Genomic DNA, 26,557 nt, shown 5'->3' with positions numbered 1-26,557 from the left:
ATATGACTCCCCAGTAGCCAGTATCAAAACCAATGTCCATGTTTCTGCCCAGTTCCCCCTCGGTAGAGGCACACGACAGGGTTGCCCCCTGTCCCCTGCCCTGTTTGCCCTTGCTATAGAGCCCCTTGCAATTTGGGTCCGGACCTCGCCGGTAATAAAGGGATTTAAACTTCACAATTATGAAGAGCGCATAGCACTATATGCTGATGACACCCTCCTCTTCCTCCAGGATCCAGAGTCCTCTCTTGATTCTGCACTCGCCATTTTTGACACATTTGGCCTACATTCTGGTATTCGGGTCAATTGGGACAAAACCCATTTAATTGCAATAGACCCTGCAGCAGCTGAGCTCCCTTTGCCCGCTCCACTAAGCTGGACAGCTCAGACAAACTATTTGGGTATAAGAGTGTCGGTGGGGGTTTCTACCTTCTTTGACCTTAATTTAGCTCCCCTCCTTAAATGGGCTGAGGGAATGGCAACGCGTTGGGCCTCTCTCCCGCTCACTCTAGTGGGCAGAGTCAATTTGTTAAAGATGAAGCTACTACCAAAATTTTTGTATGTCCTGCATAATTTCCCTGTCCTGGTCCCAACCAGATTCTTTGCCACGCTTCGTGGGATTGTACTGCGTATCCTGTGGAGAGGCTCCACCCCCAGGATTAAATTGGAGACCTTGTGCCTCCCAGTGAGCTGGGGAGGATTAGCCTTACCCCACTTCTACTACTACTATCTGGCCAGCCAGCTGGTGTATGCTGGGTGGTGGCTGACTTCATCGGATTACAATCCGGCGGTGGGACTGGAGCGCAGGGTGGTGGGCTCCACCCTAGGATTGAGGGGTCTGCTGATGCGTGGCCCCTCCTCTCCTATTGCCCCCTTACCTGACCCCATGCTGGTAATACTTAAAATATGGCACAAGGCCTTGCAGCTGACCCCTGTAGTGGAAGTCACATGGTCCCCACATACTCCTTTGTGGGATAATCCACACTTGCCGCACCTGCAGCGCTTTACAGAGTCTGCATTCTGGAGACCTCATGGTATTAATGTACTATCGGACATAGTCAGTGAGGGCATCTTCTGCACTTTCCTCCAGCTTCAGATAATCTACAACCTGCCTGAGCACTCCTATTTCAGGTACTACCAGCTACGACATGTGATCAGGGCTCAGTTTCAGGGCCTGTCCATACCGCTGTCCCTGACTCGGTTGGAGGGTTTGGCACAGATGTGCAACATAGTAAGACCACTGTCCAGTTTCTATGCCCACCTGATGCAGTGTCTTGCCCCGTTGAGGGAGAGGGCGACCCAGAAGTGGGTCATTGACATTCCTGATCTGTTAGCGGAGGAGAGTGAAGACATATTGGTGAGCTCTGGTCCTCCTTTGATTAGTGCTAGAGATAGGCTTATCCAGGTAAAGTTCATACACCGTATATACTACACCCCATCCAGGCTACATGTAATGGGTCTGCTCCCCTCAGCGACCTGTCCCCGATGCTTAATTGCTGATGGGACCATCATGCACATGTTCTGGGACTGTGGTGTCATGCGAGACTACTGGGGGGACATTCTTGTATTTATGGAGTCTCACCTGGGGGCCCCGAGGATCATGCACCCTGGGGTTTGCCTCTTTGGGCTTGTTGGAGACCTACCAGTGGCAGCCGCAACCCGCACCTTATATAAGCTACTGTTTTTCTATGCTAAGAAGGTGATTTTGTTAAATTGGAAGCACCCTGGTAGGCCAACCAGAAACGCATGGATCCAGGTGGTGAACTCTGTGCTTCCAATGTACAAACTGACTTATATGGCGAGGGGATGTCCTGAGAAGTTTGACAAGGTTTGGGGGCACTGGATGAACTGTCCGGCAACAGCAGCAGAGATGCCTGTCTAGATACTGGGAATGGATATGGTGAGGGATACTCGCTTGAACCAATCTACTGTTTAGGCTAATTCTTTTTTTTTTTCTTTAAGAGTCGCGCAGGGTTGTTGTTTAAGGTGGGAGGGGAGGGGGGGGGGGTTGTTCTATCTATTTGTTTGTCCCTTTTTTGGTTGTTTTTTCCTTCTTTTTTCTCCTGGTAGCTTGGGGCTCCAGACTAGGAGCCCTCCCTAGTTGGGTTTGTTCCATTATGAGTAGTTGATAAATGTGAAAATGAACAGCCAAGTATTATGTTTTACGAGAAATGCACACGAATATGCGAGACACTCAGTGTTTTCACTTTTGTCTTTTTTTTTCAGTTCTCATGTACTGTAATGTATCAGCAAGGTGTGCATTCTTTATGATGTCTGCTGTTACTGTATATTTGTCTTTTGGCTAAATAAACGTTCCTTTAAAAAAAAAAAAGAATATTGTGCGGATTATTATTATTAATATTATTCGTTTTGTCGGTGAGGAGTTTTTTGCCCTAAAATGAGTAAGATTGGCTTATAACTCATTGGGGGCCGGGGACCAGGGGGGGGGGGGGGGGGGTTGCCTTACTCTGGAACAACATTGGGGGGTAATAGACCCAACTGGATGGACATGTGTCTTTTTTCAGCCTAAAGTACTGTGTTACTCTGTAATTCTCTGACAACTATTTGTAATTAAAAGCCCAATGTATTTGGTGTTATACTCACTATTTTCGTCTAAGCGCTCATTAAATGCGTTCTGCTTTTGGGTCGGTAGAGGTGGACGTGTTGGAGTCCAGCTTTTAGTATGTATCTTACTATATAAAAGGGAACCCCAGTGCTGCTGCCACCAGATCTTGCTGCAGGCCTTTTGCAGCCACTGAAGGGTTTTTGACCAACTGCCTCCTCCAGTATCTGGGGCGACTCTTTCTGCCATGTCTGGATAGTGTAGCCAGTGTTCCTGTAACATTGAACTTGCATTCAGCTATATCTCTAGGAACATTCGGTGGCTTTGTATCTTTCGCACCCCTTTCCTTGTTTGAACAAGGCAATGATTGTTTCTTTTACCTTTTTAGACCAGTCTTTTCACTTATCTGAATTTCTAACATGCAATCAAACATCACAGTCAGCAAAGCTCTTGCCAGTCCAGGTATGTGATCTATTTTCTCTCAAGCACACCTGATGCAACTAATGAAGCCCTTGATTAGTTGGATCCGGTGTGCTTGAAGCAACAAGTGATTTCCTAATGTGTGTTGTTGTGAGGGATTCTATTCAGGGGTGAATAATTCTGAGACGGTAAATGTGGCATCTTGTGGAGAAGTCAGAGGATCACATGTACTTTTAGTTGTGTTGAGCAATTTACATTGTTCATGTTTGATTGAAAAAAAAAAAACAACAAATAAAGAAAAAAGGGTTGTAAATTTGGCTAATAATCTGCTGATGTGGCCCTCGGTGAAACTGGGTTTGACACAACTGATCTAATATCTCTGGTCAGCAGTAATCCTGCCATTTCCACCGGCCTCATTACACAAGTAGAAGACATCTAATAAGACTGAAGACAAGAGCTTCACAGCCCTTCTACAGATCAGAGGGACATCTCCACCTACCTGGTGGTCCTGTGGAAGAAGAGGACGGGGACATCTCTCTGGTGGGCTTCTCTTACTGGATGGAACTGCAGGAAACACAGACAGACACTGAAGTCATTCTTTACATACAGATAATAAAGTCCCCGTGTATTTAGTCCTGTCTATTACCTGGTGATGGGAGCGGCTGGCGGGTCTCCATCATGGCGTCCTTGTACAGATCCTTGTGTCCTTCTAAATACTCCCGTTCCTCCAAGGATAAATAGACAGCGACATCCTGACACCTTATAGAGACCTGACAACACAATATACAGTCATCACCCAGAAGCCTCCAGTGCTGTTACTGTATAATGTCCCAGCATTCCCTGCAGCGTCACCTCTCCAGTCAGCAGCTCAATCATCTTGTTGGTGAGTTCTAGAATCTTCTGTACATTGATGTCCTCATGTATTAGGGGGTGAGGTGGTGGCCCCATGATTGGGCTCAGGGGTCTTCCCCATCCATCACACACAGGGGCCCAACAGCCATCACTAGAGGTCTTCTTCACTACTGTGTAATCCTGTATATGAGGAGACATTAATAAATATCACTATACACATTTCCAGAGTCCATCACCTCTCCAGTGACATCATCTGTTATTACCATAGATAAGAATGATGTGTTATAGTAATAATATACGTTTCTTACATCAGCCTTGGGAAACTACATGCATGTATGTAGCATATATATATATATATATATATATACATATACATACACACACACATATACACACACATACTAGTATATCTTCCTTCTTAATGGATAACTAGCATCTAAATAATTAACTCAGTTCATGTTGTGTACTGGTATGTAGATGCAGGCTCATACTCCCCCCATATCGTTTCCTGGCTTAGGAATGTCTAGAGATAGCGGTTTCTAACTCTCCATTCATACAGAAACTACTGGAAAAGTGTATACAGAATCTAGTTTCAGATTCCTGGGAATTACATGTTTGGTAGGGACACGCTTTGAGGCGTTAACATATGTTAAACCATTAGCACCTAGAGCCAATCATGAGTTCTTATAATTACAAGAGGGGCATGTATTTCTGACGATATGTAAGTGAACTATATCTATCTATCTATCTATCTATCTATATACACATATACACACACACACACACACACACATTGTCTGCCTTGTAATAGACAACGAAGAGACAATGAAGAGCTTCATTGTTGGGTGATACTGACTGTGTCATGTGTCAATGATTTGTGTACACAACTTCTTATATAATTCGGACCAGGCAATGAAACACTATGAAATCCCTCTGATGATTTTCCTAACAGATGTAATGTGACATCATCAGAATATCTCCACTCGCTAGTCATATCATCTGTTAATACCATGGATAATAATGATGTAATGTGACATCATCAGAATCTCTCCATCTCCAGTGACATCATCTGTTATTACCATGGATAATAATGATGTAATGTGACATCATCAGAATCTCTCACCTCTCCAGTAAGCTGGAAGAGTATCTCTAGGCTGAGATTTAATACACTTTTTGCCACCTTGTTTCTGTCCTTCTCCATCTTTGATGAATCAATCCTGTAGGGACCTGAATGGAAAGAATATGAACCAATGTAAAAACCTCAAAAAAACACTTAAAAATAAACTTTACTGGAGATAATAAGGGGAAACATTTAAAAGTGTTTTGCCATTAGTTAAAATTGCTTCACCACCCGTGTGTCCTTCCTGGTTGTCGCTGACCAGGACATGTGACTGCTCTAGCCAATCACTGGCTATGAAAGGTCTTCACTGTGGCCAGTGATTGGCTGCAGCAGTCACATGTCCTGGTCAGCAGCAACCAGGAAAGATGGAGTGGTTATGAAGCAAGTCATAGGAAAACCCCTATAAGGAGATATTAAAGGGAACCTGTCAGAGTTTTATGAAGCACGAACTACAGGCAAATCAAATTCCTGACAGGGTTCTCCCCAACCCAGATTAGTTCGACTGATAGCCGACCCAGGCAGGGAGAAGTCATCAGCGACCGCCCCACTGACTCTTCTCCAAGTTCAGAGCTGCTTTTTACAGGGTTTTCTCTGAAGCGCTGCAGTGTTTTAGAGCACAATATAGATGTCTGCAATGTACATGCGTGTTGGGATGTATGTATGACAATCAGGCAGGTTCCCTTTAACCCCTTCCTACAGCCGTTTTACATCCCCACCACTATAGTGCAATTGCTTTTTTTCTGCTAACAAAGCAGTAGGAGAGCTTGTTTTTTTGAAGGGGAAAATAGTTGTTGTTTTTCTATGGAACCTTTTAATGTACGGAGAACTTTTAAAAATATTTTATTACAAATTAATTACAAAAGTTTTTGGGGTGAAATTATTTTAAAAAACATAATTGAGCCATAGTTTTTTTAGTTTGGTTTTAATGACATCGCTGTGCAGTAAATGGACACATTCTTCTTATTTAGTGTTTTGGTGTGAATATGGCAATGCCAAAGTTCTATAATTACGGTTATTTTTTACTTTTCTTTAAAAAAAGTTACCTTTTTTTGTTTACACCTGCTTTCTGCAAAGGAAACTATATTTTGTATTAATGAGTTTGTTTTGTGTTTCAGCAGAACAGCGCTTCTGTAAGACATGCGAAGAAGCAAGCAGGATGTTCTACAGAAACCCCACACCAAAGTTGTGCTAACTCACCAAAGTTTGAACCCCAGAACTTTTTACATTTCCCTTTGGTGGATCTGTGGGAGATGTTGTTTATTGCCGTCTGAGCTGCAGTTTGTATTAGTGCTGTTTTAGGGAATATAGGACCTCTAGATACTTTTTTATTCCATTTTTGGGGAGACGAGGCGACCACAAATGAGCCATTCTAGCATTACTTTTTCTCTCTTACATAAAATTCAATGTGTGGTATAAATAACATGGTACTTTAACCCTTTTCTTCCTGACCATGGATCTCTCAGGCAGGCATTCCAGTAGCTAATAACGTAGGTGGAATAACCTTGCTACTAATGGCTGTATCTCAGGCTTTATTGTGGCTGGAGGATTAATTTTATACTGGTTGTAAAGCCAATAATGTGGAATGTTGGCCCTGACCACAATACAGCCTGAGATACAGAAGGGTGAAGTGGGAGATGAAGTGACAGCTGCGCAGACCAGCAGCTCTCAGTCTTGTCATTCCTGGGTTGCTTTAAGCTTTATCTCAGGCTGTGTTGCACATACAGTATCCATATTGGCTTTGTTTGAAATCCAAAAGTCTTAGAAAATCAGACCAGTTGTAACTTTTGGTGGGATATCATAGAGCAGCCTTCGACTGCGTGGCAGCAGGTATATAGACAGATGTAGTCCCGGTAAACAGTTTTCTTATTTTTAAGCAAACATCGAAAAAGAAAAGAAAAAGGAAACCTATGAAAAAAAAAAAAAAAGAACCAGACCTGCTATGACCACAGAGCTACACTTTGTCTCCTCTCTCATTGAATGAGGACAGGACGATTTGTGCGGGCTCTCCAGGAATAACATCAGTATATCTGCATATAAAAAGCAGACCTCTGAAATACACATTGGAGACGCAGTAGAAGATGTGGGCGAGTCCTCATGCACCACCAGCACAGCACATAGGACATCTTAGAGGGGTCGATCTCCGAATGCTAATTACTCCTGGAGCCAACACGTGTGGTGAAAAAGTTACTGAGTTTTTCTCTAATTCTCAGTGACAGCATTTGGACAAAGCTCCCCAAGCCATGAAGAAGGACTGCACCATTTTCTTCTTGAAGAGAGATGTTTCAGCCCAATCCATTTTGAACAGGAAGCCTAGTTTGTCTAAAAATAGTTTAAAGGGTGGAGCTGTCGGCTGTATTCACATTTGTAAGATAGCCTTCAGATGTGCCACCGCCACGAAGTGTAAAAGTTTGCGAGCCCCTTTTGAACAGCGGTACTTATTTGGATCTAAATAGCCAAAAATCGCCCATATGGGCTTCTGCGGACAGAAAGTCATCAGATGTGTAGTAGTGTAAGTATGCACTTGGGACCAGAAAGCTTGTATCAGAGGACAGGTCCATAGAGAGTGGAACCAATTGGCGTTTGGTGCCTTACATTTGAAATAATTTGAGGTAGGGTAGATTCCCATATAGTGACCTCTCTCAGAGGTTAAATAAGATCTGTGGGCGACCTGCAACCTCATCTCCCGGAATCTAGCCGAAGGCAGGTACTCGTGAGCCGACGACATTGACACCGCAATCATTGTAGGAGTTAAGCCCGGGTTGTCGTGAGACCATTTTCTGACTCCAGGGTCAATGTTGTCCAACTCTTGCGCATTACAGATCAATCTATATAGCCTACATATCAGTCCACGTGTGTATGTCGGTCTACGAATCCAAGTACCAGCTACCAGTGTCCAGTCAAACTCCCGAAATTGCGGCAATAGCTTTTGAACATAATGCCTAACTTGTAAATAGGAAAACATTGGAACTGGCAGCTTGGGGAATTTCTGTTTCAGTTCCTCATGGGACCGGATACGTTTTTCTTTCTTGTATAGTAATTCATCTATGGAGTTGATCCCCCAGGCATACCAATTGAAAAAAATCCTGTGTGGGTTATGGTCTTGGAAATGTTTTTTTTTTACGAGGGACAAATGCGGGGATGCACAAGGGGATGCACGGCTGTCACAATGTATCCTGCCCCACACCTTCCACGTAGTAAGTATCAAGGGACTGCACTTAACAGCCTCCAGCAGTTCTGTGTACGGGAGGTGAAGGATGTTTTGCAGCAGTATAGGGGCAGACATTCTTTGCTCCAGCATTAGATTTGTGTAATTCGATTGGGAGTATATCCAATCATGGATAATACGGGCTTCTGCTGCTAGGGTATAGTCCCTTATGTGAGGGCAGTTGAGGTCACCATTGGCTTTGTGCTTTTGCACTGTTTTGAGAGCTATGAGCGGCCTCTTCCCATCCCAGATAAAGTTTCTATATAATAATTTTCGCATCCTTTAAATGTGCAGAATTAGAGAACTGATTCTGAGTAGTTTTCACCTAATATGACTTCTGAGCAGATTATAAAAGGGATTGAAAATAAAGTGACGGTGTCACTTCCACCCAGCATGTGCTGGATCCGTAACAAGCAGGTCCCCCACAAATGCACACAAACTGTGTAAAAACAATAATAAACCAAAACATGGGAACACTTTCCCTATCTAAATAAACTCAGGGATTGTGACCTGCCCAAATGCAGGCAATTCGTCCTGATAAGGACGTAACTGACCTCGTACCTTTGTTAACCCTATGTGGGACAGAGGGATAACATACTTTCAAAAATATGAAATTTTATTTTTTCTCCTCTAAATTGCATTAACTCCTGACCCCCTCTGTGAATACATTAAGGGGTGTATTTTTTAAAATGGGGTCATTTGTAGGGGTATCTATCATTCTGACACCTATGAGCCTTTACAATCTTGGCTTGGTGCAGGAAAACAAAGTGTTCCTCAAAATGCTGAAAAGTAATGTTAAATTTGTACGTCTGCTAAAAGGTTAAAAAAAAAACAACAAAGTTTTTCAAATGTGCATTCAGAATAAAGTAAACAGATGGAAATATATATCTTAGCAAAGATTTGTACAGTATGTTTGCACATATTTGAGATATTACAGTTGAAATATCAAAAAAAAAACAATTTTTTCAACATTTTCCCAATTTTGGCACTCTTAATAAATATTCACAAATTCTATTGGAGTATTTTTTACCACCTAAATGAAGTACAATATGTGGAGCAAAAACAATGTCAGAATCACTTGGATATGCTAAACCTTTACAGTGTTATTCTATGTTAAGTGACACATGCCAGATTTCCAAAATTTGGTCTGCTCATTAGGGCGCAAACAGGCTTTGTTGCTAAGGGGTTAAAGCTCCAGTGTGACTAGTGCATGGTGGGAAAGAAAAAAGAGAATCTGATATAAGAAAAAAATCTATATGGGAGAATGAATGTCGTGCGTTAGAACATGCCCCACTTTCCCCCTTCCTCAGCTATGATCCTGCTAAATACATCCATTACCTGGTGATGTGAGCGGCTGGTGGGTCTCCATCATGGCGTCCTTGTAGAGATCCTTGTGTCCTTCTAAATACTGCCACTCCTCCATGGAGAAATAGACAGCAACATCCTGACACCTTATAGGAACCTGACAACACAATATACAGTCATTACCCAGAAGCCTCCAGTGCTATTACTGTATAATGTCCCAGCATTCCCTGCAGCGTCACCTCTCCAGTTAGCAGCTCAACCATCTTCTTGGCGATTTCTAGAATCTTCCGGACATTGATGTCCTCATGTATCAGGGGGTGAGGTGGGGACCCAGGGATTGGGCTCAGGGGTCTTCCCCATCCCTCACACATGGGAGCCCAACAGCCATCACTAGATGTCTTCTTCACTACTGTGTAATCCTGTATATGGGCAGACATTAATACATATCAGTACAGACATTTCCAGAGTCCATCACCTATCCAGTGACATCATCTGTTATTACCATAGCTAAGAATGATGTAATGTGACATCATCAGAATCTCTCCCCTCTCCAGTGACATCATCTGCTAAGACCATAGATAAGAATGATGTAATGTGACATCATCAGAATCTCTCCCCCCTCCAGTGACATCATCTGTTATTATCATAGATAAGAATGATGTAAAGTGACATCATCAGAATCTCTCACCTCTCCAGTAAGCTGGAAGAGTATCTCTAGGGTGAGGTTGAATGCACTCTCCGACATCTTGTTTCTGTCCTTCCCCATCTTTGATGAATCAATCATGTAGGGGCCTGAATGGAAAGAATATTGTTAGGGAAATCATCAGAGGGGTTTCATAGGGTTTCATTGCCTGGCCCAAATCATATGAGAAGTCTATACGCAGATCACTGACACATGACACAGTCAGTATCATCCAACAATGAAGCTCTTCCGAGTTAATTACAAGGCAGACAATGTATATATAAGTGGACTTACGTATGGTCAGAAATACATGCCCCCTTGTACTCATAAGAACTCATGATTGGCTCTAGGTGCTAATGGTTTAACATATGTTAACGCCTCAAGGCACGGAATTTCCAGGAATAGAACCTCAGTTCTGTATAAGCTGTCCTAGCAGTTTCTATAGATGTGGAGGATTAGAAACTGTCATCTCTAGACATTCCTAAGCCATGACAGGATATAGAGGGACTGTGAGCCTATTCACATACAGTGTAGAACACCAACTGAGTTACTCATTTAGATGCTGGTTATCCACTGATGAGGTCTAAGATATACTAGTATCTACATATATTATATAAATACAATATATATATATATATATATATATATATATATATATATATATATATATATATATATATATATATATATATATATATATATATAAGACAGTGACGGGCAAAGTACTGGAGGGCAGATACATTTCGCCTAGGATGCTCTCCTATGAGGTTTTAGGGAGCACGTGGGCAGATAAGTGCCACCGAGCAGCCTGGGCTCGGTGGAGGAAGCCGGCAGTTGTGTGTCAGTAACATTAAGTTACTGACACGTTGTAGTTGGTAAGTGGCTCCAAGCCGCATAATCCGGGCCGGCTTTTCCTGGAGTGGTCGAAGTGAAGGGTGGGATGATCACTCCTACGTACCAGGTGAGGCTGGTACCAGGCCTTATAAAGCCTGGACCTGCCGATCCTAGGAGAGGAGTGCTGAGACCTCTGCAGGTCTGAGAGGCAGGCTGGCTGTGCGCAGCAAGCGTTTGTTTTTGCAAGTGAGTAGACAGGGTCGGTCTATGTCTAGTCAGTGCTGAGACGAGCAGGCGTTACTTTATGTTGGCCTGGTGTTAAGGCCTGTTTTTGCTTTGTTTTGCGCTGAAATAAACCCAGGCGAAGCCTGGACTACGAACTTTATCCAGAGTGTCACTGTCTCTGACTGTTTACGCCCAGATTGCTACCTGTCCTAACGCAGAGCCCTCACATATGGTGTTTGGATGTGGGCAACGGTCCTAAAGAGACATACACCTATTAATGGACGTTCTGCTGCAGCAGCTGGAGAACCGTTGCTAAGGGCAACCGCCCAAGGGATTGACTGGAGAGTGCTGTAACCCCCCATGTCCTGGGTGAAAGCTGCAACAGCGCAGCAATCAGATACAGCCAAGGTGGAAGAACTAATGAAACAGTTGACGCTGATGACGGCGACCCAGCTAAAGGTCCATGAGGAGGCCATGAGAGCTCAGGCCGAAACTAATGCTCTCCTGGAGGAAGCCAATCGTTTAGCCTTGCAGGAGCAACAGCGGGTTAACCAGCAGCTGCAAGAGCAAGTCCTGGCGATGGCGCAAAGTGTGCAGAGGTCGTCTGGTTCGCTCCCCACCACCCGTACTGCGGTACAGGAGTCCTTACAAAAGATGGCGCCCACCGATGACGCTATGGCCTATCTTGCTGTCTTTGAAAGAGTGGCAGAAAGGGAGAAGTTACCGGAAAAACTTAAGGGCGAGATCCTGGCACGCTTGGGCGTGGACACCAATGTGCGGGCCCGACGTGTACACGCCTGGACTTTCGTTGACAACCTGCCAGCTCGCTCCCAGATGTGCGACCTGTTCCACCTGGTGAGAAAGTGGCTGCAACCGGAGGAGTCAACCCTGGCAGAGATCGTGCAAAAAGTGGTTCTGGACAAATTTATCCGCTCGTTGCCCCACGCAATCCAGTGCTGGGTGGGACAAGGGGGCCCCCAGGACGTGGAACAACTCGTGAGCCTCGTCGAGAGGTATAAAGCCACGGAGGACTTATTGCAAGCCGTGCCTCCTGGATGCTCCAACCCCGGGAACAGCAAGTCGACCGGAGCACCTGATAAGACTGTTCCGTATGTAAGGGGTGTCAAAAGTGTCCCAAAGGGAGGCGGCTCAGAGGGGGATCGTTTGGGACAGAAGAGGAGTCCCAAATGGACAGTCTGGTCCTGGGTAGACCCCCAAGGAGACCGGGCCCCCATACTGTGTTGGCGCTGTCATGAGCCCGGGCATATTGCCGCCAATTGTCCCCATACCGTGGAGCCAATGGACTGTGACTCTGCCCGGCGGAGGTCAATGTTCGCACGGCCAGTATGCTCTGCAGAAACAGTGTCAGAGACTGATCGCCCCTTATGCCACATAAAGGTGAACGACTTTGTGGTGACAGCTCTACTAGACTCGGGGAGCTTGGTTACACTGGTGCACTCCAGCTTGGTCGATCCCACCACCGTCACCGGCCGTCGCATGGGCGTTGTATGTGTGCATGGAGACACCAAGGAGTATCCTATTGCCCCTGTAAGACTTGAGACTGTGTGGACTTGCCACTCATGAGGTGGGTGTCGTAAGGTCCTTAAAGGGGTTGTCTCGCGGCAGCAAGTGGGGTTATACACTTCTGTATGGCCATATTAATGCACTTTGTAATATACATCGTGCATTAAATATAAGCCATACAGAAGTTATACACTTACCTCCTCCGTTGCTGGCGCCCCGTCTCCATGCTGCCGTTTAATTTCAGCGTCTAATCGCCTGATTAGACGCGCTTGCTCAGAAGGGTCTTCTCCCTTCTGGTCGGTCCGGGCACGAGCTGCGTTCTGGCTCCGCCCCCTTCTACGCGTCATCATGTAGCTCCGCCCCATCACGTGTGCCGATTCCAGCCAGGCAGGAGGCTGGAATCGGCAATGGACCGCACAGAGACCACAGTGCACCATGGGAGAAGACCCGCGGTGCATCGTGGGTGAAGATCCCGGCGGCCATCTTGGAGGAAAAGAAGGAAGAAGTTGCAGCGAGGGGATTCGGGTAAGTAAAAATTTTTTTTTTTCATTTCAACACATCCCTTGGGTTTGTCCTGCGCTGAACGGGGGGGCCTATGCAAAAAAAAAAAAACCTGTTTCGGCGCGGGACAAACCCTTTAATGCACAGCGTGATCCTCGGGAGGGACTTTCCGCTGTTTTGGGACTTGTGGCGAAGCCAAGGGTCGTCTACAAGTAAGGTTCATGATGATGCAAATATGTATGATGTATGTCCCGAACCGTTTGACCCTGAGGGTGCGGTTCCGGCAGTAGGGGTGACCCAAGAGAATGGGGATAACTTTCCCTTAACGGTACTGGCAGGTGAGACAGAGGTGCAGGACAAAGTGGTTTCCATGCCTGACTTAGAGGTCTCACGTACCAATTTCGGAACTGAGCAACTCCGAGACCCCACCTTAGTAAAAGCCAGGGAAAATGTTAGTGATAAATGGGGAGCCTCAATTCCCAGGGGCTGAGGCAGTGTTCCCACACCTGGCAGTCAATCAAGAATTGTTGTATCAGGTTGACAAGGTCCGTGGGGAGATGGTAGAACAGCTCGTGGTACCTCAGTCTTATCGTAGGATGATCTTAGACCTGGCGCACAAGCATGTGCTAGGACAGTGGTGGCGAACCTATGGCACGCGTGCCAGAGACGGCACTCAGAGCCTTCCCAGCTGGGACTCGCCACCATCGGCCGCTCACCACATTAGTAAATACCGGCAGGGGTGCCGCAGCTCCCCTGCTGGTATTCACTCAGCAGCGCTGCTAGAGGCGCTGATCTCGGCGCACACTGTGATGTTAGTGTGCAGCCGGGATCCTCCTCCCCTCTCCTCTGACGTCTCCTACTTGGTTCCGCGAGAGCAGGGGAGGGGAGAAGGTGTCCGGCAGCACATCACATTGTGCTTCTGGGATCAGTGGCAGCAACAGCACCAAGCAGAGGAGGTGGGGGGGGGGGCGAAATTTGTGTCTCAGAGGGGGGCGCTATTACTACAGGGGCCACTATCGGATGTCGCTATTACTACTGGGGGCCACTGTGGGATGTCACTATTACTACTGGCTACTGTGGGATGTCACTATTACTACTGGGGACGCTGTGAGGTGACACTATTACTACTGGGGGCTGCTGTGGGATGTCACTATTACTACTGGGCTGATGTGGAATGTCACTATTACTACTGGGGGGGGCCACTGTGGGATGTCACTATTACGACTGGGGCCACTGTGCGGTGTCACTTTTAGCGCTGGGGCCACTGTGCGGGGTCACTATAACCACTAAAGCCGCAATGGGGTGGGTCACTATTAGCACTGGGGCTGCTCTGGGGGTCACCCTTACTGCTGGGGCCGCTCGGGGGGGGGGGGGGCAGTATCACTGCTGGGATATGTTTACACAAGGTGGAAATGCTGCAGAATGTCCTCAGCGGAAATTTCCGTGGCAAATTCCACAGCATTTCCGCATCTAAAAGCAGTCAAAATCTGAAACCTGTCTATTTTGAAACAGCCTTGTCCTTTTAAGAACGACGGGGGTAAAAATCATACGTCGTGATAAGCCCCGCCCCCTGACATGTTGGCACTTTACAATAAATAAGTGGGTTTTGGGTTGCAGTTTGGGCACTCGGTCTCTAAAAGGTTCGCCATCACTGTGCTAGGAGGTCATCTCGGGAGCAAAAAAACTAGGGAACGCGTCCTTCAGCGGTTTTTCTGGCCTGGGGTACATGGTGATGTAAAACGTTACTGCGAGTCATGTTCGGAGTGTCAAATAACAGCTCCTATGCCCCATTACCGGAGTCCCTTAGTGCCCCTGCCCATTATAGAGGTGCCGTTTGAGCGGATCGCTATGGACCTAGTCGGTCCCTTGGTAAGGTCTGCCCGGGGTCACCAACATATATTAGTGGTTGTAGATTACGCCACCCGCTACCCCGAAGCAGTTCCTTTGCGCAATACTTCATCAAACGGTATTGCAAAAGAACTACTTCATATGTTCTCCCGCACGGGTATACCAAAAGAGATCCTGACTGACCAAGGAACCCCCTTTATGTCAAAGGTCATGCAGGAACTGTGTAAGCTGCTGAATATTAAGCACTTACGAACATCTATGTACCACCCACAGACAGATGGTCTTGTTGAGAGATTCAATAAGACCCTAAAAAGCATGCTAAAAAAAGGTAGTCAATAGGAATGGGAAGGATTAAGACTGTCTGCTGCCATATTTAATGTTATCAATCCGTGAAGTCCCACAATTCTCTACTGGGTTCTCTCCCTTTGAGTTAATTTATGGTAGACATCCGCGGGGGCTCCTTGATATAGCTAAGGAGACCTGGGAGCACGAATCCACCCCCTACAGGAGTGTTATTGACCACATCTCCCTCAAGCAAGATCGAATTGCGGCGGTCATGCCCATTGTTAGAGACCATTTACAGCAGGCTCAGGAAGCTCAAAGCCGGGTATATAACAGGTCCGCCAAGATGAGAAGCTTCAACCCTGGGGATCGGGTACTAGTGTTTGTGCCCACCCTAGAAAGTAAATTCCTAGCGAAATGGCAAGGGCCCTATGAAATAATCGAGAAAGTCGGAGAGGTAAACTATAAGGTGTACCAACCGGGGAGGCGGAAGCCAGAACAGTTGTACCATGTAAATCTAATTAAGCCATGGAAGGACAGAGAAACCCTGACTGCAGTGAGCACCCCCCATGGCGGAGTCCAAGAGGTGTATCAGGGTCCCTGTCTAAATCTCAACAGCAAGAGTCTAGGGAATTGATCCAACGTAATTTGGACGTGTTCTCCGATATACTAGGGCGTACTGGCGTCATAAAACACGACATTGTAACTGAGCCAGGGGTAAAGGTTCATTTAAAACCGTACAGGGTTTCAGAAGCCCGCAGACGAGCCATTTCTGAGGAGGTCAAGAAAAAGCTAGACCTCGGGATAATTGAAGAGTCGAAAAGTAAATGACTTCCGGAAGCTAAATGACGTGTCAAAATTTGACGCATACCCAATGCTGAGAGTGGACGAGTTAATCGAGAGACTGGGTCATGCCAGATACTTTTCCACTCTCGACCTTACTAAAGGTTACTGGCAGGCCCCCCTTACAGAAAGAGTGAAAGAAAAGACGGCTTTGCCACACCCGTTGGGCTGTCTCAGTACATCTCGCTGCCCTTTAGTTTGCATGGAGCTCCAGCAACCTTCCAAAGATTGATGGATGTCATACTCAAACCCCATCGTAAGTATGCGTCAGTGTATTTAGATGATATCATCATCTTTTGTGAAGACTGGGACAGCCATCTACCTAAGGTACAGCCAGTACTGAACTCCTTTAGAAAACGGGGCTGACAGCAAACCCAAAGAAGTGCGCCATAGGCCTCGAAGAAGCACGATACCTGGGGTATGTAATAGGCAGGGGTATTATAAAACCTCAGGTTAATAAAATTGAAGCCGTTCAGGACTGGCCACAACCCACAACTAAAAGGCAGGTGAGAGCCTTTTTAGGCATTGTAAGGTACTATCGGCGGTTCGTGCCAAACTTTGCTAGCATAGCAGCACCCCTAACAGACTTGACCAAAAACAATAAGTCAGTCATGGTCAAGAGGAACCCTGAAGCAGAAAAGGCGTTCCAGGAGTTAAAACGGGCCCTTTGTAGACGTCCAGTGTTGGTCACACCCAATTTTAAAAGGGAATTTATTGTTCAGACAGACGCGTCTGATGTGGGACTGGTAGCAGTCCTGTCCCAAGAAGTAGAGGGAGAGGAACATCCCGTGATTTATCTGAGCAGGAAGCTCACGCCACCCGAAAAAAATTACAGTATTGTTGAGCGGGAGTGCCTAGCCATCAAGTGGGCCCTTGAATCCCTAAAATACTACCTTCTAGGTCGGCACTTCAGGCTGATCACAGACCACTCTCCCTTAACCTGGATGTCACAGGCAAAAGAAAGAAACGCTAGAGTTACTAGGTGGTTCCTGACACTACAAAACTTCAGTTTCTCTGTCGAACACAGGGTAAGAAAGCTACAGGGCAATGCCGATGCCTTGTCTAGGATGCATTGTATGGCAGCTAAAGGTGTCCGACCCCCACAGGCTCGAACAGAGGGGGAGGGTATGCGAGACAGTGACCGGAAAAGTGCTGGAGGGCCGATACATTTTGCCTAGGATGCTCTCCTATGAGGTTTTAGGGAGCACGTGGGCAGATACATGCCACCGAGCAGCGTGAGTTCGGTGGAGGAAGCCGGCAGTTGTGTGTCAGTAGCACTAAGTTACTGACACGTTGTAGTTGGTAAGTGGTTCCAAGCCGCATAATCCGGGCCGGCTTTTCCTGGAGTGGTCAAAGTGAAGAGTGGGATGGCCACTCCCACGTACGAGGTGAGGCTGGTACCAGGCGTTATAAAGCCTGGACCTGCTGGTCCTAGGAGAGGCGTGCTGAGACCTCTGCAGGTCTGAGAGCCAGGCTGGCTGTGCGCAGCAAGCTTTTGTTTTTGCAAGTGAATAGACAGGGTCGGTCTATGTCTAGTCAGTGCTCAGACGAGCAGGCGTTACTTTATGTTGGCCTGGTGTTAAGGCCTGTTTTTGCTTTGTTTTGTGCTGAAATAAACCCAGGTGAAGCCTGGACTACGAACTTTATCCAGAATGTCACTGTCTCTGACTGTTTACGCCCAGATTTCTACCTGTCCTAACGCGGAGCCCTCACAGAATTATTTATGCATACACGTGTTTGCCTAGGCTGATAAGAGAAATATATTACTATAACAATATGAACGAATGTAAAAACCACAAAAACAACATGAGGACCAATTTACTGGATATAACGAGGGGAGATATGTAAAAGTGTTTTCCCATTGGTTAAAATTGCTTCACAATCACTCTGTCCGTCCTGTCTGCTGCTGACCAGGCCATGTGTTATAAAGGGTCAGTGCTGTGGCCAGTGATTGGCTGCAGCAGTCACATGTCATGGTCAGCAGCACCGAGAAGGGACAGAGTGGTTGTGAAGCAAGTCATGGGAAAACCTCTGTTAACCCCATAAAGACATGGGTATGTGTATCTTAATGCCCCCCAGCAATAGCTGGTGGAGTCAAGATTGACAGGAAGGGTGACGCCCCCTGTAGGTGATTGGCTGCGCAGCTTCTTCGGCACAAGGTCCTTGAAGGCCAATGTGGGGAAAATTATCCAGGACCCCAGTATTGTGTGATATTACCTTTAAATTCTACTGTCTCAGATAATTCATTTTCTCTGTCACGTAACAGATATGACCCTTAGGCCTCATGTCCACGGGGAAAATCAGGCCCACTACGGATTCTCCATGGAGAATCTGCAGCGGGTCCCTCCTGCCCCGCGGACATGAGCGCTGAAAATAGGAATTTAAAAGAATTTACTCATCCGGAGCGGGCGGGGAAAATCTTCTCTTCCTCACGGCCGGATGTTCTTTTTCGGCCGCCGGATGAACTCGTCACGCCGGCGGCACATCGCCGACGTGCCGCACGCATGCGCCGGGCACATCCGCCGAGCCGAAGCAAGAAAGATCCGGCCGTGAGGAAGAGAAGACCTTCCCCGCCCGCTCCGGATGAGTAAATTCTTTTAAATTCCTATTTTAGCCGTCCCCGCGGGAGACCCGCACGAAAATGGAGCATGGTCCAGATTTTTTCATGCTCCATTTTTTTTTAAATCACTTTTATTGACCATCCGCGGGTATTTATCTACCCCGCGGGTGGTCAATGCATCCCTATGGGGTGCGGATCCGCGGGCAGGAGAAGAGTTACAATCTGCTGCGGATTTTAATTCTTCTTTTGCCCGTGGACATGAGCCCTTAGACATTGCAATAATTCAGAATAACTAACAAAGTAATAAAACCACACCTGGTGGTAAGTCAGGAGATGGAAGAAATATAGCTATAAGCTGATAAAGGCTAAATGTACCAGGTACAAGCAATATAGTTACCTCAAAATAAAGTCATAAAGACAAACATGTATGATAAATAACTATGCTGAATCATTATGAAATGTTAATTATAATAAAATAGCAAAACCGCTGAAGAATGGAAAATATTAGGTATTATGAATGGACTTTGATCAAACATGTGGCAGACTACTGAATGATGTAAACACATATGTAATGTTAGGCTCAGAATCAACGTCACTTTATTATATGATATGCTTATAAAAGACCTCTTGTAACACCAATAAAATCGAAATAGATGATTTTGTACATTCAATGCACATGTACGGTCTCATTTCTTCCTGCCGATCGGTATTACTTAAACAATGATGAGTACTCATTACAGTTTGGACGCCGGATGACATACTAACGGGAGTTTTTCCCTAATAGCCACTAAACAAAAGGTAGAAAAGGCAGAACGCCCCAGAAGGCGGAACCACCCGTCAGTGCACAAGCTTTGCGGCACCTGGGCAGTACGTTGGCGACAGGGAACTTATTGTGTTAGCCCAGGTGATTTCCTATTTCATTGCCAATTGTCAGCGGGTGTGGGCAACCGACTGGCACGGAGCTCACAGCCGCCGGCTGGCAAGGAGCTGACAGCCGCCGGCGGCAGCCGAGCTCAGATTGCTGGCCAACACAGAGCTCACTGCCACCGGCCCACACAGCCGGGGGCAAGGTCGGACCTCACAGCAGCGGCAGGGGCGGTGGTGTCAGGCCGGCAGCTGGGTGGGATACATGCAAGAAATGCTGCCCGAGACAGAGGTGAGACGCTCCTGTGTCTTGATCCATTTCAGTCGGCCCTGCTGGCTTACCCTGACGGTTAGTTGTCTTCTTTTCCTTACATTATTACATGTTAATGGTGCCATTTTACTGTGGGAAACTGGCAGCATTTACAGGTAATAACATAAGGCAAAGAAGAAAACTAACCGTCAGCCTAATGCAGCAGGGCCGGCAGAAATAGATCCACACTGTGCTGCTAGTACCTTGCAGCTTTGACCCCATCGGGTGCTGGGGGTGTGACAGAGGCGTTCCTCCTGTTAAACCCCTAACTTCTGGTGGTGTCAAGATACACTAATACCAAGGACATGGTCTATTTTGGCCTTAAGGTCACAAGGATTTTTGGGGGATTTTTATCTCCACTCTTCAATAGCCATAACTTATATATTTTTCAGTCGACACGGCCGTATGAGGGCTTGTTTTTTGTGTGGCGAAATGTTGGTTTTACTGGTACTATTTTTGGGTTCATATAATCTTTTTTTTGAGAGCAGGGAGAGAAAACAGTGTCAATCATACAGAATAAATGACAATACATTTTTTCTGCGTGTTGGTACGATTACAACCATACTAAAAATATAATTTTTTTAGTTTTTTCCACTCCTGCACAATAAAAAACATTTTATTTTACATTATAATTACTTTTACATCTCTGCCCGGATCTCTGTCTGGGCTTGTTTATTACGTTATAAGCTGTAGTTTTTAGTTGTAGCATTTTGGGGTACATTATGGCTTTTTTGTTCACTATTATTGCACTTTTTGAAGGTAAAATGGATAAAATAAGCATTTTGCCTCTTTATTTAATGTTTTTTACTGCAAAAGTTAAATAGTATGCTCCAATAATAGGACAGATCATTCTGGACATGATGATACCAAATATATGGGATTTTCTTATTTTTTTTATACAAATAGGGGAAGATGAGCAAAAAAAAGTTGTTTTTTTACACTATTTTTTTCATATCTTAAACTCCTCCCACACATGGGCTTGTAAAAACGCTGTGTTTTAGCGCATGTCTGAGAAGCCTCAATGAAATCAAAGAAAGCGTCTGACAATGTTTAGCGCTGCGCTAAAAAGGCTGTTAAATGCTGGAAACAATGCATGTGTGAGAGCGGCCCTAGGCATCACAGGACTTCGGTACTGCCATGCCCGATCGCTTGTAATAGGCAATGGCAAGCTGGGGGTCCAATGATGTCACAGAGGGGGCAGCACTCCATCTGGGAATACTTTTCATGTAAGGGGTTAAAGGGGTTGTCCCGCGGCAGCAAGTGGGGTTATACACTTCTGTATGGCCATAATAATGCACTTTGTAATATACATTGTGCATTAATTATGAGCCATACAGAAGTTATAAAAAGTTTTATACTTACCTGCTCCGTTGCTAGCGTCCTCGTTCCCATGGAGCCGACTAATTTTCGCCCTCCGATGGCCAAATTAGCCGCGCTTGCGCAGTCCAGGTCTTCTCCTGTTCTCTATGGGGCTCCGTGTAGCTCCGTGTAGCTCCGCCCCGTCACGTGCCGATTCCAGCGAATCAGGAGGCTGGAATCGGCAATGGACCGCACAGAAGAGCTGCGGTCCACGGAGGAAGAGGTTCCCGGCGGCCATCTTCACCGGTAAGTATAGAAGTCACCGGAGCGCGGGGATTAAGGTAAGCGCTCCGATAAGCTTTCTTTAGGTCCCTGCATCGGGGTTGTCTCGCGCCGAACGGGGGGGGGGGGGGGGGGGGTTGAAAAAAAAAAAACCCGTTTCGGCGCGGGACAACCCCTTTAACAGCGGGGGTCGCTTTCCTCATGCACCCCCGTTGTGGCATCAGGGGGTCGGCTATCAGTTATCTTTTCCCAAGGATTTCTCAACTTGGAATAAACCCTCAGAAAACACATCTGTGCCCAAGGCTGCCTTCACACTGGGGATAACATCACACGATGCGAGAGAGCGGAACCGCAGAATTAGGGAACCATTCCTGCCATGTGGAGGGGGAAAAAGAAAACCTTGCAGCCTGTCCCATCTTTCTGGGTATTCCCTATGGAGACTCCTTCTATTTCCCAGGTTTCCCTATGAAGTCTCCTTTTTATCCAATCACAATGCCCGAACTTGCGACTTGCGTGCGATGCGTTTTTAACATTAGAAATTCCTACTGTCTATTGCAAGAAAAATGTGCGAGAAAAAAACGCAAGCCGCAGCGATGTTCTTGTAATAAAAAGCATCGCTGACGCTCAGATGTCTCATAAGCAACATTGCGATTTACTCACAGCTAAATGGCGCTCGTCAGTGTGAGGACGCCCTAAAAAAGACACCAAAAGAACTTGTAAAGAAACAGATTTAGCTGATGGCTTAGAGAAGATAACTGTAAACTAAACTGGAGCAACCAATGTCAGGCAGCTGCTGCCAAGGCAAGTAGGATAATGGGGGCCATAAAATGAGGTCTACGGGCGGATGACGAGAACATTATTCCCCCTCCTTACCGATCACCGGTCAGACGACACATGGAATACAGTAGACTGTTTGGGGCCCCGGTACTTAAGAAGCACATATCTGAGGATGAGTGGGATCGAAGGCGACAACTAAAGTAATACCTGGAAGGGGCGGACTACAATACCCAGAGAGGTTATCAAAACTAAAATACTGCTAGTATACATAAAAGAGCGGCGACAGAAGAGACAGAACAGGTAAACGGTTAATCAGCAGCAAATAAATAGTGACGCAACCCAACAGGGTGAGGAAGATCAGACGCCACAGGAGGGTCCGCACCGCGATCCACACAGTATCAAACATATAATATGAGACTCACAGCAGCAATAATACGGGGCGGAGTAAAAATATAATTCTATATTCCTCCATATCCAATAAAAAGAAAACGTTTCCACCTGGTGCAGTCCTTATAAAGCTCTGATAAATGTCATGAATTTCATATGATATATTTGGCAGTGACAGAATAGTGACCGGTGACATCAGATAGTGGTGACGGTAGTGACAGAATAGTGACATGTGACATCAGATAGTGGTGACAGTAGTGACAGAATAGTGACAGGTGACATCAGATAGTGGTGACAGTAGTGACAGAATAGTGACATGTGACATCAGATAGTGGTGACAGTAGTGACAGAATAGTGACATGTGACATCAGATAGTGGTGACAGTAGTGACAGAATAGTGACATCAGATAGTGGGGACGGTAGTGACAGAATAGTGACAGGTGACATCAGATAGTGGTGACAGTAGTGAGAGAATAGTGACTGTGACATAAGATAGTGGTGACGGTAGTGACAGAATAGTGACAGGTGACATCAGATAGTGGTGACGGTAGTGACAGAATAGTGACCGGTGACATAAGATAGTGGTGACGGTAGTGACAGAATAGTGACAGGTGACATCAGATAGTGGTGACGGTAGTGACAGAATAGTGACAGGTGACATCAGATAGTAGTGACAGAATAGTGACCGGTGACATCAGATAGTGGTGACGGTAGTGACAGAATAGTGACAGGTGACATAAGATAGTGGTGAAAGTAGTGACAGGATAGTGACAGGTGACATAAGATAGTGGTGACAGTAGTGACAGAATAGTGACAGGTGACATAAGATAGTGGTGACAGTAGTGACAGGATAGTGACCGGTGACATCAGATAGTGGTGACGGTAGTGACAGAATAGTGACCGGTGACATCAGATAGTGGTGACAGTAGTGACATAATAGTGACAGGTGACATCAGATAGTGGTGACGGTAGTGACAGAATAGTGACAGGTGACATCAGATAGTGGTGACAGTAGTGACAGGATAGTGACCGGTGACATCAGATAGTGGTGACAGTAGTGACATAATAGTGACCGGTGACATCACACACGTCTTCTGTGGTCTAGATGGCGGATAGTGTTATGTCGCTCACCGACGGATCCTCCGTGTTTCTCCCTACAATTTCTGCGTTCGCTCCGGACGTTCCGCAGGTTTTTCTTCTCTTCTACAACTTCTGACTTGCAGTGAATATAATAAACAATGGCGCTGCTCTCCATAGACGGCGCTTCCCTGTGTGGGAGACTCACACCAACCTACAGATGACAACGTGCCACCTTCTTCCTGTCACTGCAGAAAGCCCCTGAGTCTGTCGGAGTTCCCTCAGTGGGCCCCTTCCTCACAGCCCCTATAGGACTCAGTGGCCAGTGCTGGTTGATTAACCCTTAAACTCCTAATTGTCCCCCCTGCTGTGTGAGGAGCACATGTCACCTCTCAGGCAGTGAAAGAGTTACAGCTGGTAACTCCCAGCAGCTACTTCCTTCAGGGGGCGCCGGCTCCGCCAGCTGATGGCAGAAGGTCTCACAACCTTCCCGTACCTCCACCGGGCTCCGCCTGCTGATGGCAGAAGGTCTCACAACCTTCCCGTACTTCCACCGGGGTAGATGCTGGAATGGAGGGGCTCCTAGGAGGTTTGAGGGGAGGAAGTCACATGGTCTGAGGTCACATGATTGGAAAAGGAGGAGCTTACAAATAATGCAGTTCTGTGGAAAGAGAAGAAAAGGAGGCTGCTGGGAGGGCTGTGACTGGAATAGAGGAAGACTTGACCTTGTTGCAACCAGGATTCCTCTTTGTCTGTGTGAGAATGCAGCCCTCTCCTAGTCAGGGGGTCCCGGTTCCTCACCTTCCAGGATCTCTCTTCCTCTGTGTGAGAATGCTGCCCCCTCCTGGTCAGGAGGTCCCGGTCCTTCACCTTCCAGGATCTCTCTTCCTCTGTGTGAGAGTGCTGCCCCCTCCTCGTCACTGGGTTCCTGTCCTTCACTCCCCAGGATTCCTCTTCCTCTGTGTGAGAATGCTGCCCCCTCCTGGTTAGAGGGTCCCGCTCCTTCACACCCCCAGGATTTCTCGCCCGTGTCATTGGGGTACACAGCAAAGACCATGGGATATAGCTTCTGCCACTAGGAGGCGACACTAAGCACAAAAAGTTAGCTCCGCCCTCTGGCTGTATCCCTCCTGCCGACAGCAGGCTAGTCAGTTTTTAGCTTAGTGTCTCGTAGGAGGACGGTCGTGCCCGTTAGGGCTAGTTTTAAGGGCCAGGGTTAGACGGAGAGGCAGGACGCTCCCCATCAAACCCGGACGGAGAGGAGGGCGAACAACCTCGGGTTTGTCCAGGTTGCTTCTTGCCCGGCCCGCCTTAGAAGAAAAGGTGGCACATCCGGATCATATATATCTGCATGTGGCCCACCAGCGAGAGCCCCCCGTTTGGTGCAAAGGTCCACATCCCCTACCTGTTGGGCAGGTGATGTTACAGGGGTAGGCTGCTGGAACTGGGGAGCCGCTATTTCCACCAGCAAGGACGCAAGAGGTGAGTATGCGCTGGCGACCTTCCCTTCCCCCCTCCCTTGGCTCTCCCCGTATGTCGCGTTCTGTGCAGCCCTGGGCGTCGGGCAGCATGGCGTAGGGTAAGCGCTAGCCTGCCCATATTATAGTGCAGCGGCTGGCAGGTTATTCTCTCCCTCTGCTCCCTTTGAGCTTGCGGGCAGCTCGGGGGGCTGTTTCTGGTTGATGGCTTACCTGGTGGTGTTCTGGTGCCGGTATCAGGGCACGAGCACGCTGAGTGGGCATGGCTACCTTAGTAGCACAGCGCGTTGACATAGTGCCGCCCGGGTCTTGGGCTCCTGGCAATTGGGGGCACTCTTACAGCATGGGGCACAATAGAGGGCCTCTGTGCAGCCCTGGTGCGGCAGCAACACTCTGGGCGGGGGGCGTGGCTCCAATCTGGCCATGCCCCTAGTGACGCAAGGCCCTCGGCTTCGCGGCGGCACACGGGGGCGTGGCCTCATTGTGATGCACTGCGCCCCTCCCCGTCCCCTCCCTCCCTTCCTTCCTCTCTTAGGATTGTGAGGGATGATGCAGTGAAGCAGCATATCGGGAGACAGCGCGCCAAAGATTGAGACCGCCCTGCACCTCCACTCATTGCTGCTTAGCTTGCTCAGGCTGGTGTGCAGTACAAGTCAAAGCTCCAGGAGGCCTCTTCAGCATCTACAGGCTCTCGACCCAGCGGCTCCCCGGACCTCTTCGGACCTCGACAAGGACCCAGGGTAAGCTGCCCGGCGGCTATCTGCCCCCTCTTGCTGCTCATCCCTCCTGCCAGCGGTTGGCATAGAGGAGGGTAGTTTGCAGCTTTTTGCCAGGTTGAAATCCCAGCACCATGTCCGACCCCAGAGTTCTGATGGCTGGACCAGGGACAGCAAGAGTAATGCACTTTGCTGGCTCACGCTGTAACCTAGAGTTCGCATGCGGACAGGCTGAGCCATTTCGCAGAGACTGTTCCCCAGTGAAACAAGTGACAGTGCAAAGCACCCCTCCCCCGTTCAGCCCCTATTTATGGCCGAGCTGGAGTGGGCCGGCTCCTTGTCCTTTGCAGGTCGCTCCTCACTCGGGCGTCTGGTGCGATTTTGGAGAAGTTGGCACAGGACGCTTCCGGTTCACGTGAGAGAAACAGATATGGCTCGCAGCGTGGCCGTCGGCGAAGACGGGACAGGCCCCCGGTCTCACAGCGGTCCTCCTGGTCTGTTCGGATGAGGATTGGTCTGAATCCTCCTCAGACTTTGTCATGGAGGAGGATCAGGTCCTTAGATTTTCGGCGATGGTGGAGAGCTTAGGGGATACGTTTCAGCTCA

The 26,557-nt window shown here is 47.3% G+C and overlaps 1 protein-coding gene across 1 annotated transcript in view; it reads right to left on the bottom strand.

Moving 5' to 3' along the window:
- The window catches only part of LOC136629098 (zinc finger protein 585A-like), a 45,087-nt gene extending 20,840 nt beyond the window's left edge, over nucleotides 1–24,247 (bottom strand). The window contains exons 1-8 of the mRNA XM_066605231.1: nucleotides 23,812–24,247; nucleotides 10,151–10,254; nucleotides 9,702–9,881; nucleotides 9,496–9,619; nucleotides 4,956–5,059; nucleotides 3,833–4,012; nucleotides 3,627–3,750; nucleotides 3,480–3,544 (exon numbers count right to left, since the gene is read on the bottom strand). Coding sequence (XP_066461328.1) covers nucleotides 3,480–3,544; nucleotides 3,627–3,750; nucleotides 3,833–4,012; nucleotides 4,956–5,059; nucleotides 9,496–9,619; nucleotides 9,702–9,881; nucleotides 10,151–10,254; nucleotides 23,812–23,935 — 1,005 coding nt within the window. The 5' untranslated portion in view covers nucleotides 23,936–24,247. The remainder of the gene's footprint in view (nucleotides 1–3,479; nucleotides 3,545–3,626; nucleotides 3,751–3,832; nucleotides 4,013–4,955; nucleotides 5,060–9,495; nucleotides 9,620–9,701; nucleotides 9,882–10,150; nucleotides 10,255–23,811) is intronic.
- Nucleotides 24,248–26,557: the final 2,310 nt, after the last annotated feature.

This window comes from Eleutherodactylus coqui, chromosome 5, assembly GCF_035609145.1.
Source record: "Eleutherodactylus coqui strain aEleCoq1 chromosome 5, aEleCoq1.hap1, whole genome shotgun sequence".
Lineage (NCBI taxonomy): Eukaryota > Metazoa > Chordata > Amphibia > Anura > Eleutherodactylidae > Eleutherodactylus > Eleutherodactylus coqui.
Note: the sequence above shows the minus strand (reverse complement) of the source record. Positions and strands in the feature narration are given on the sequence as shown.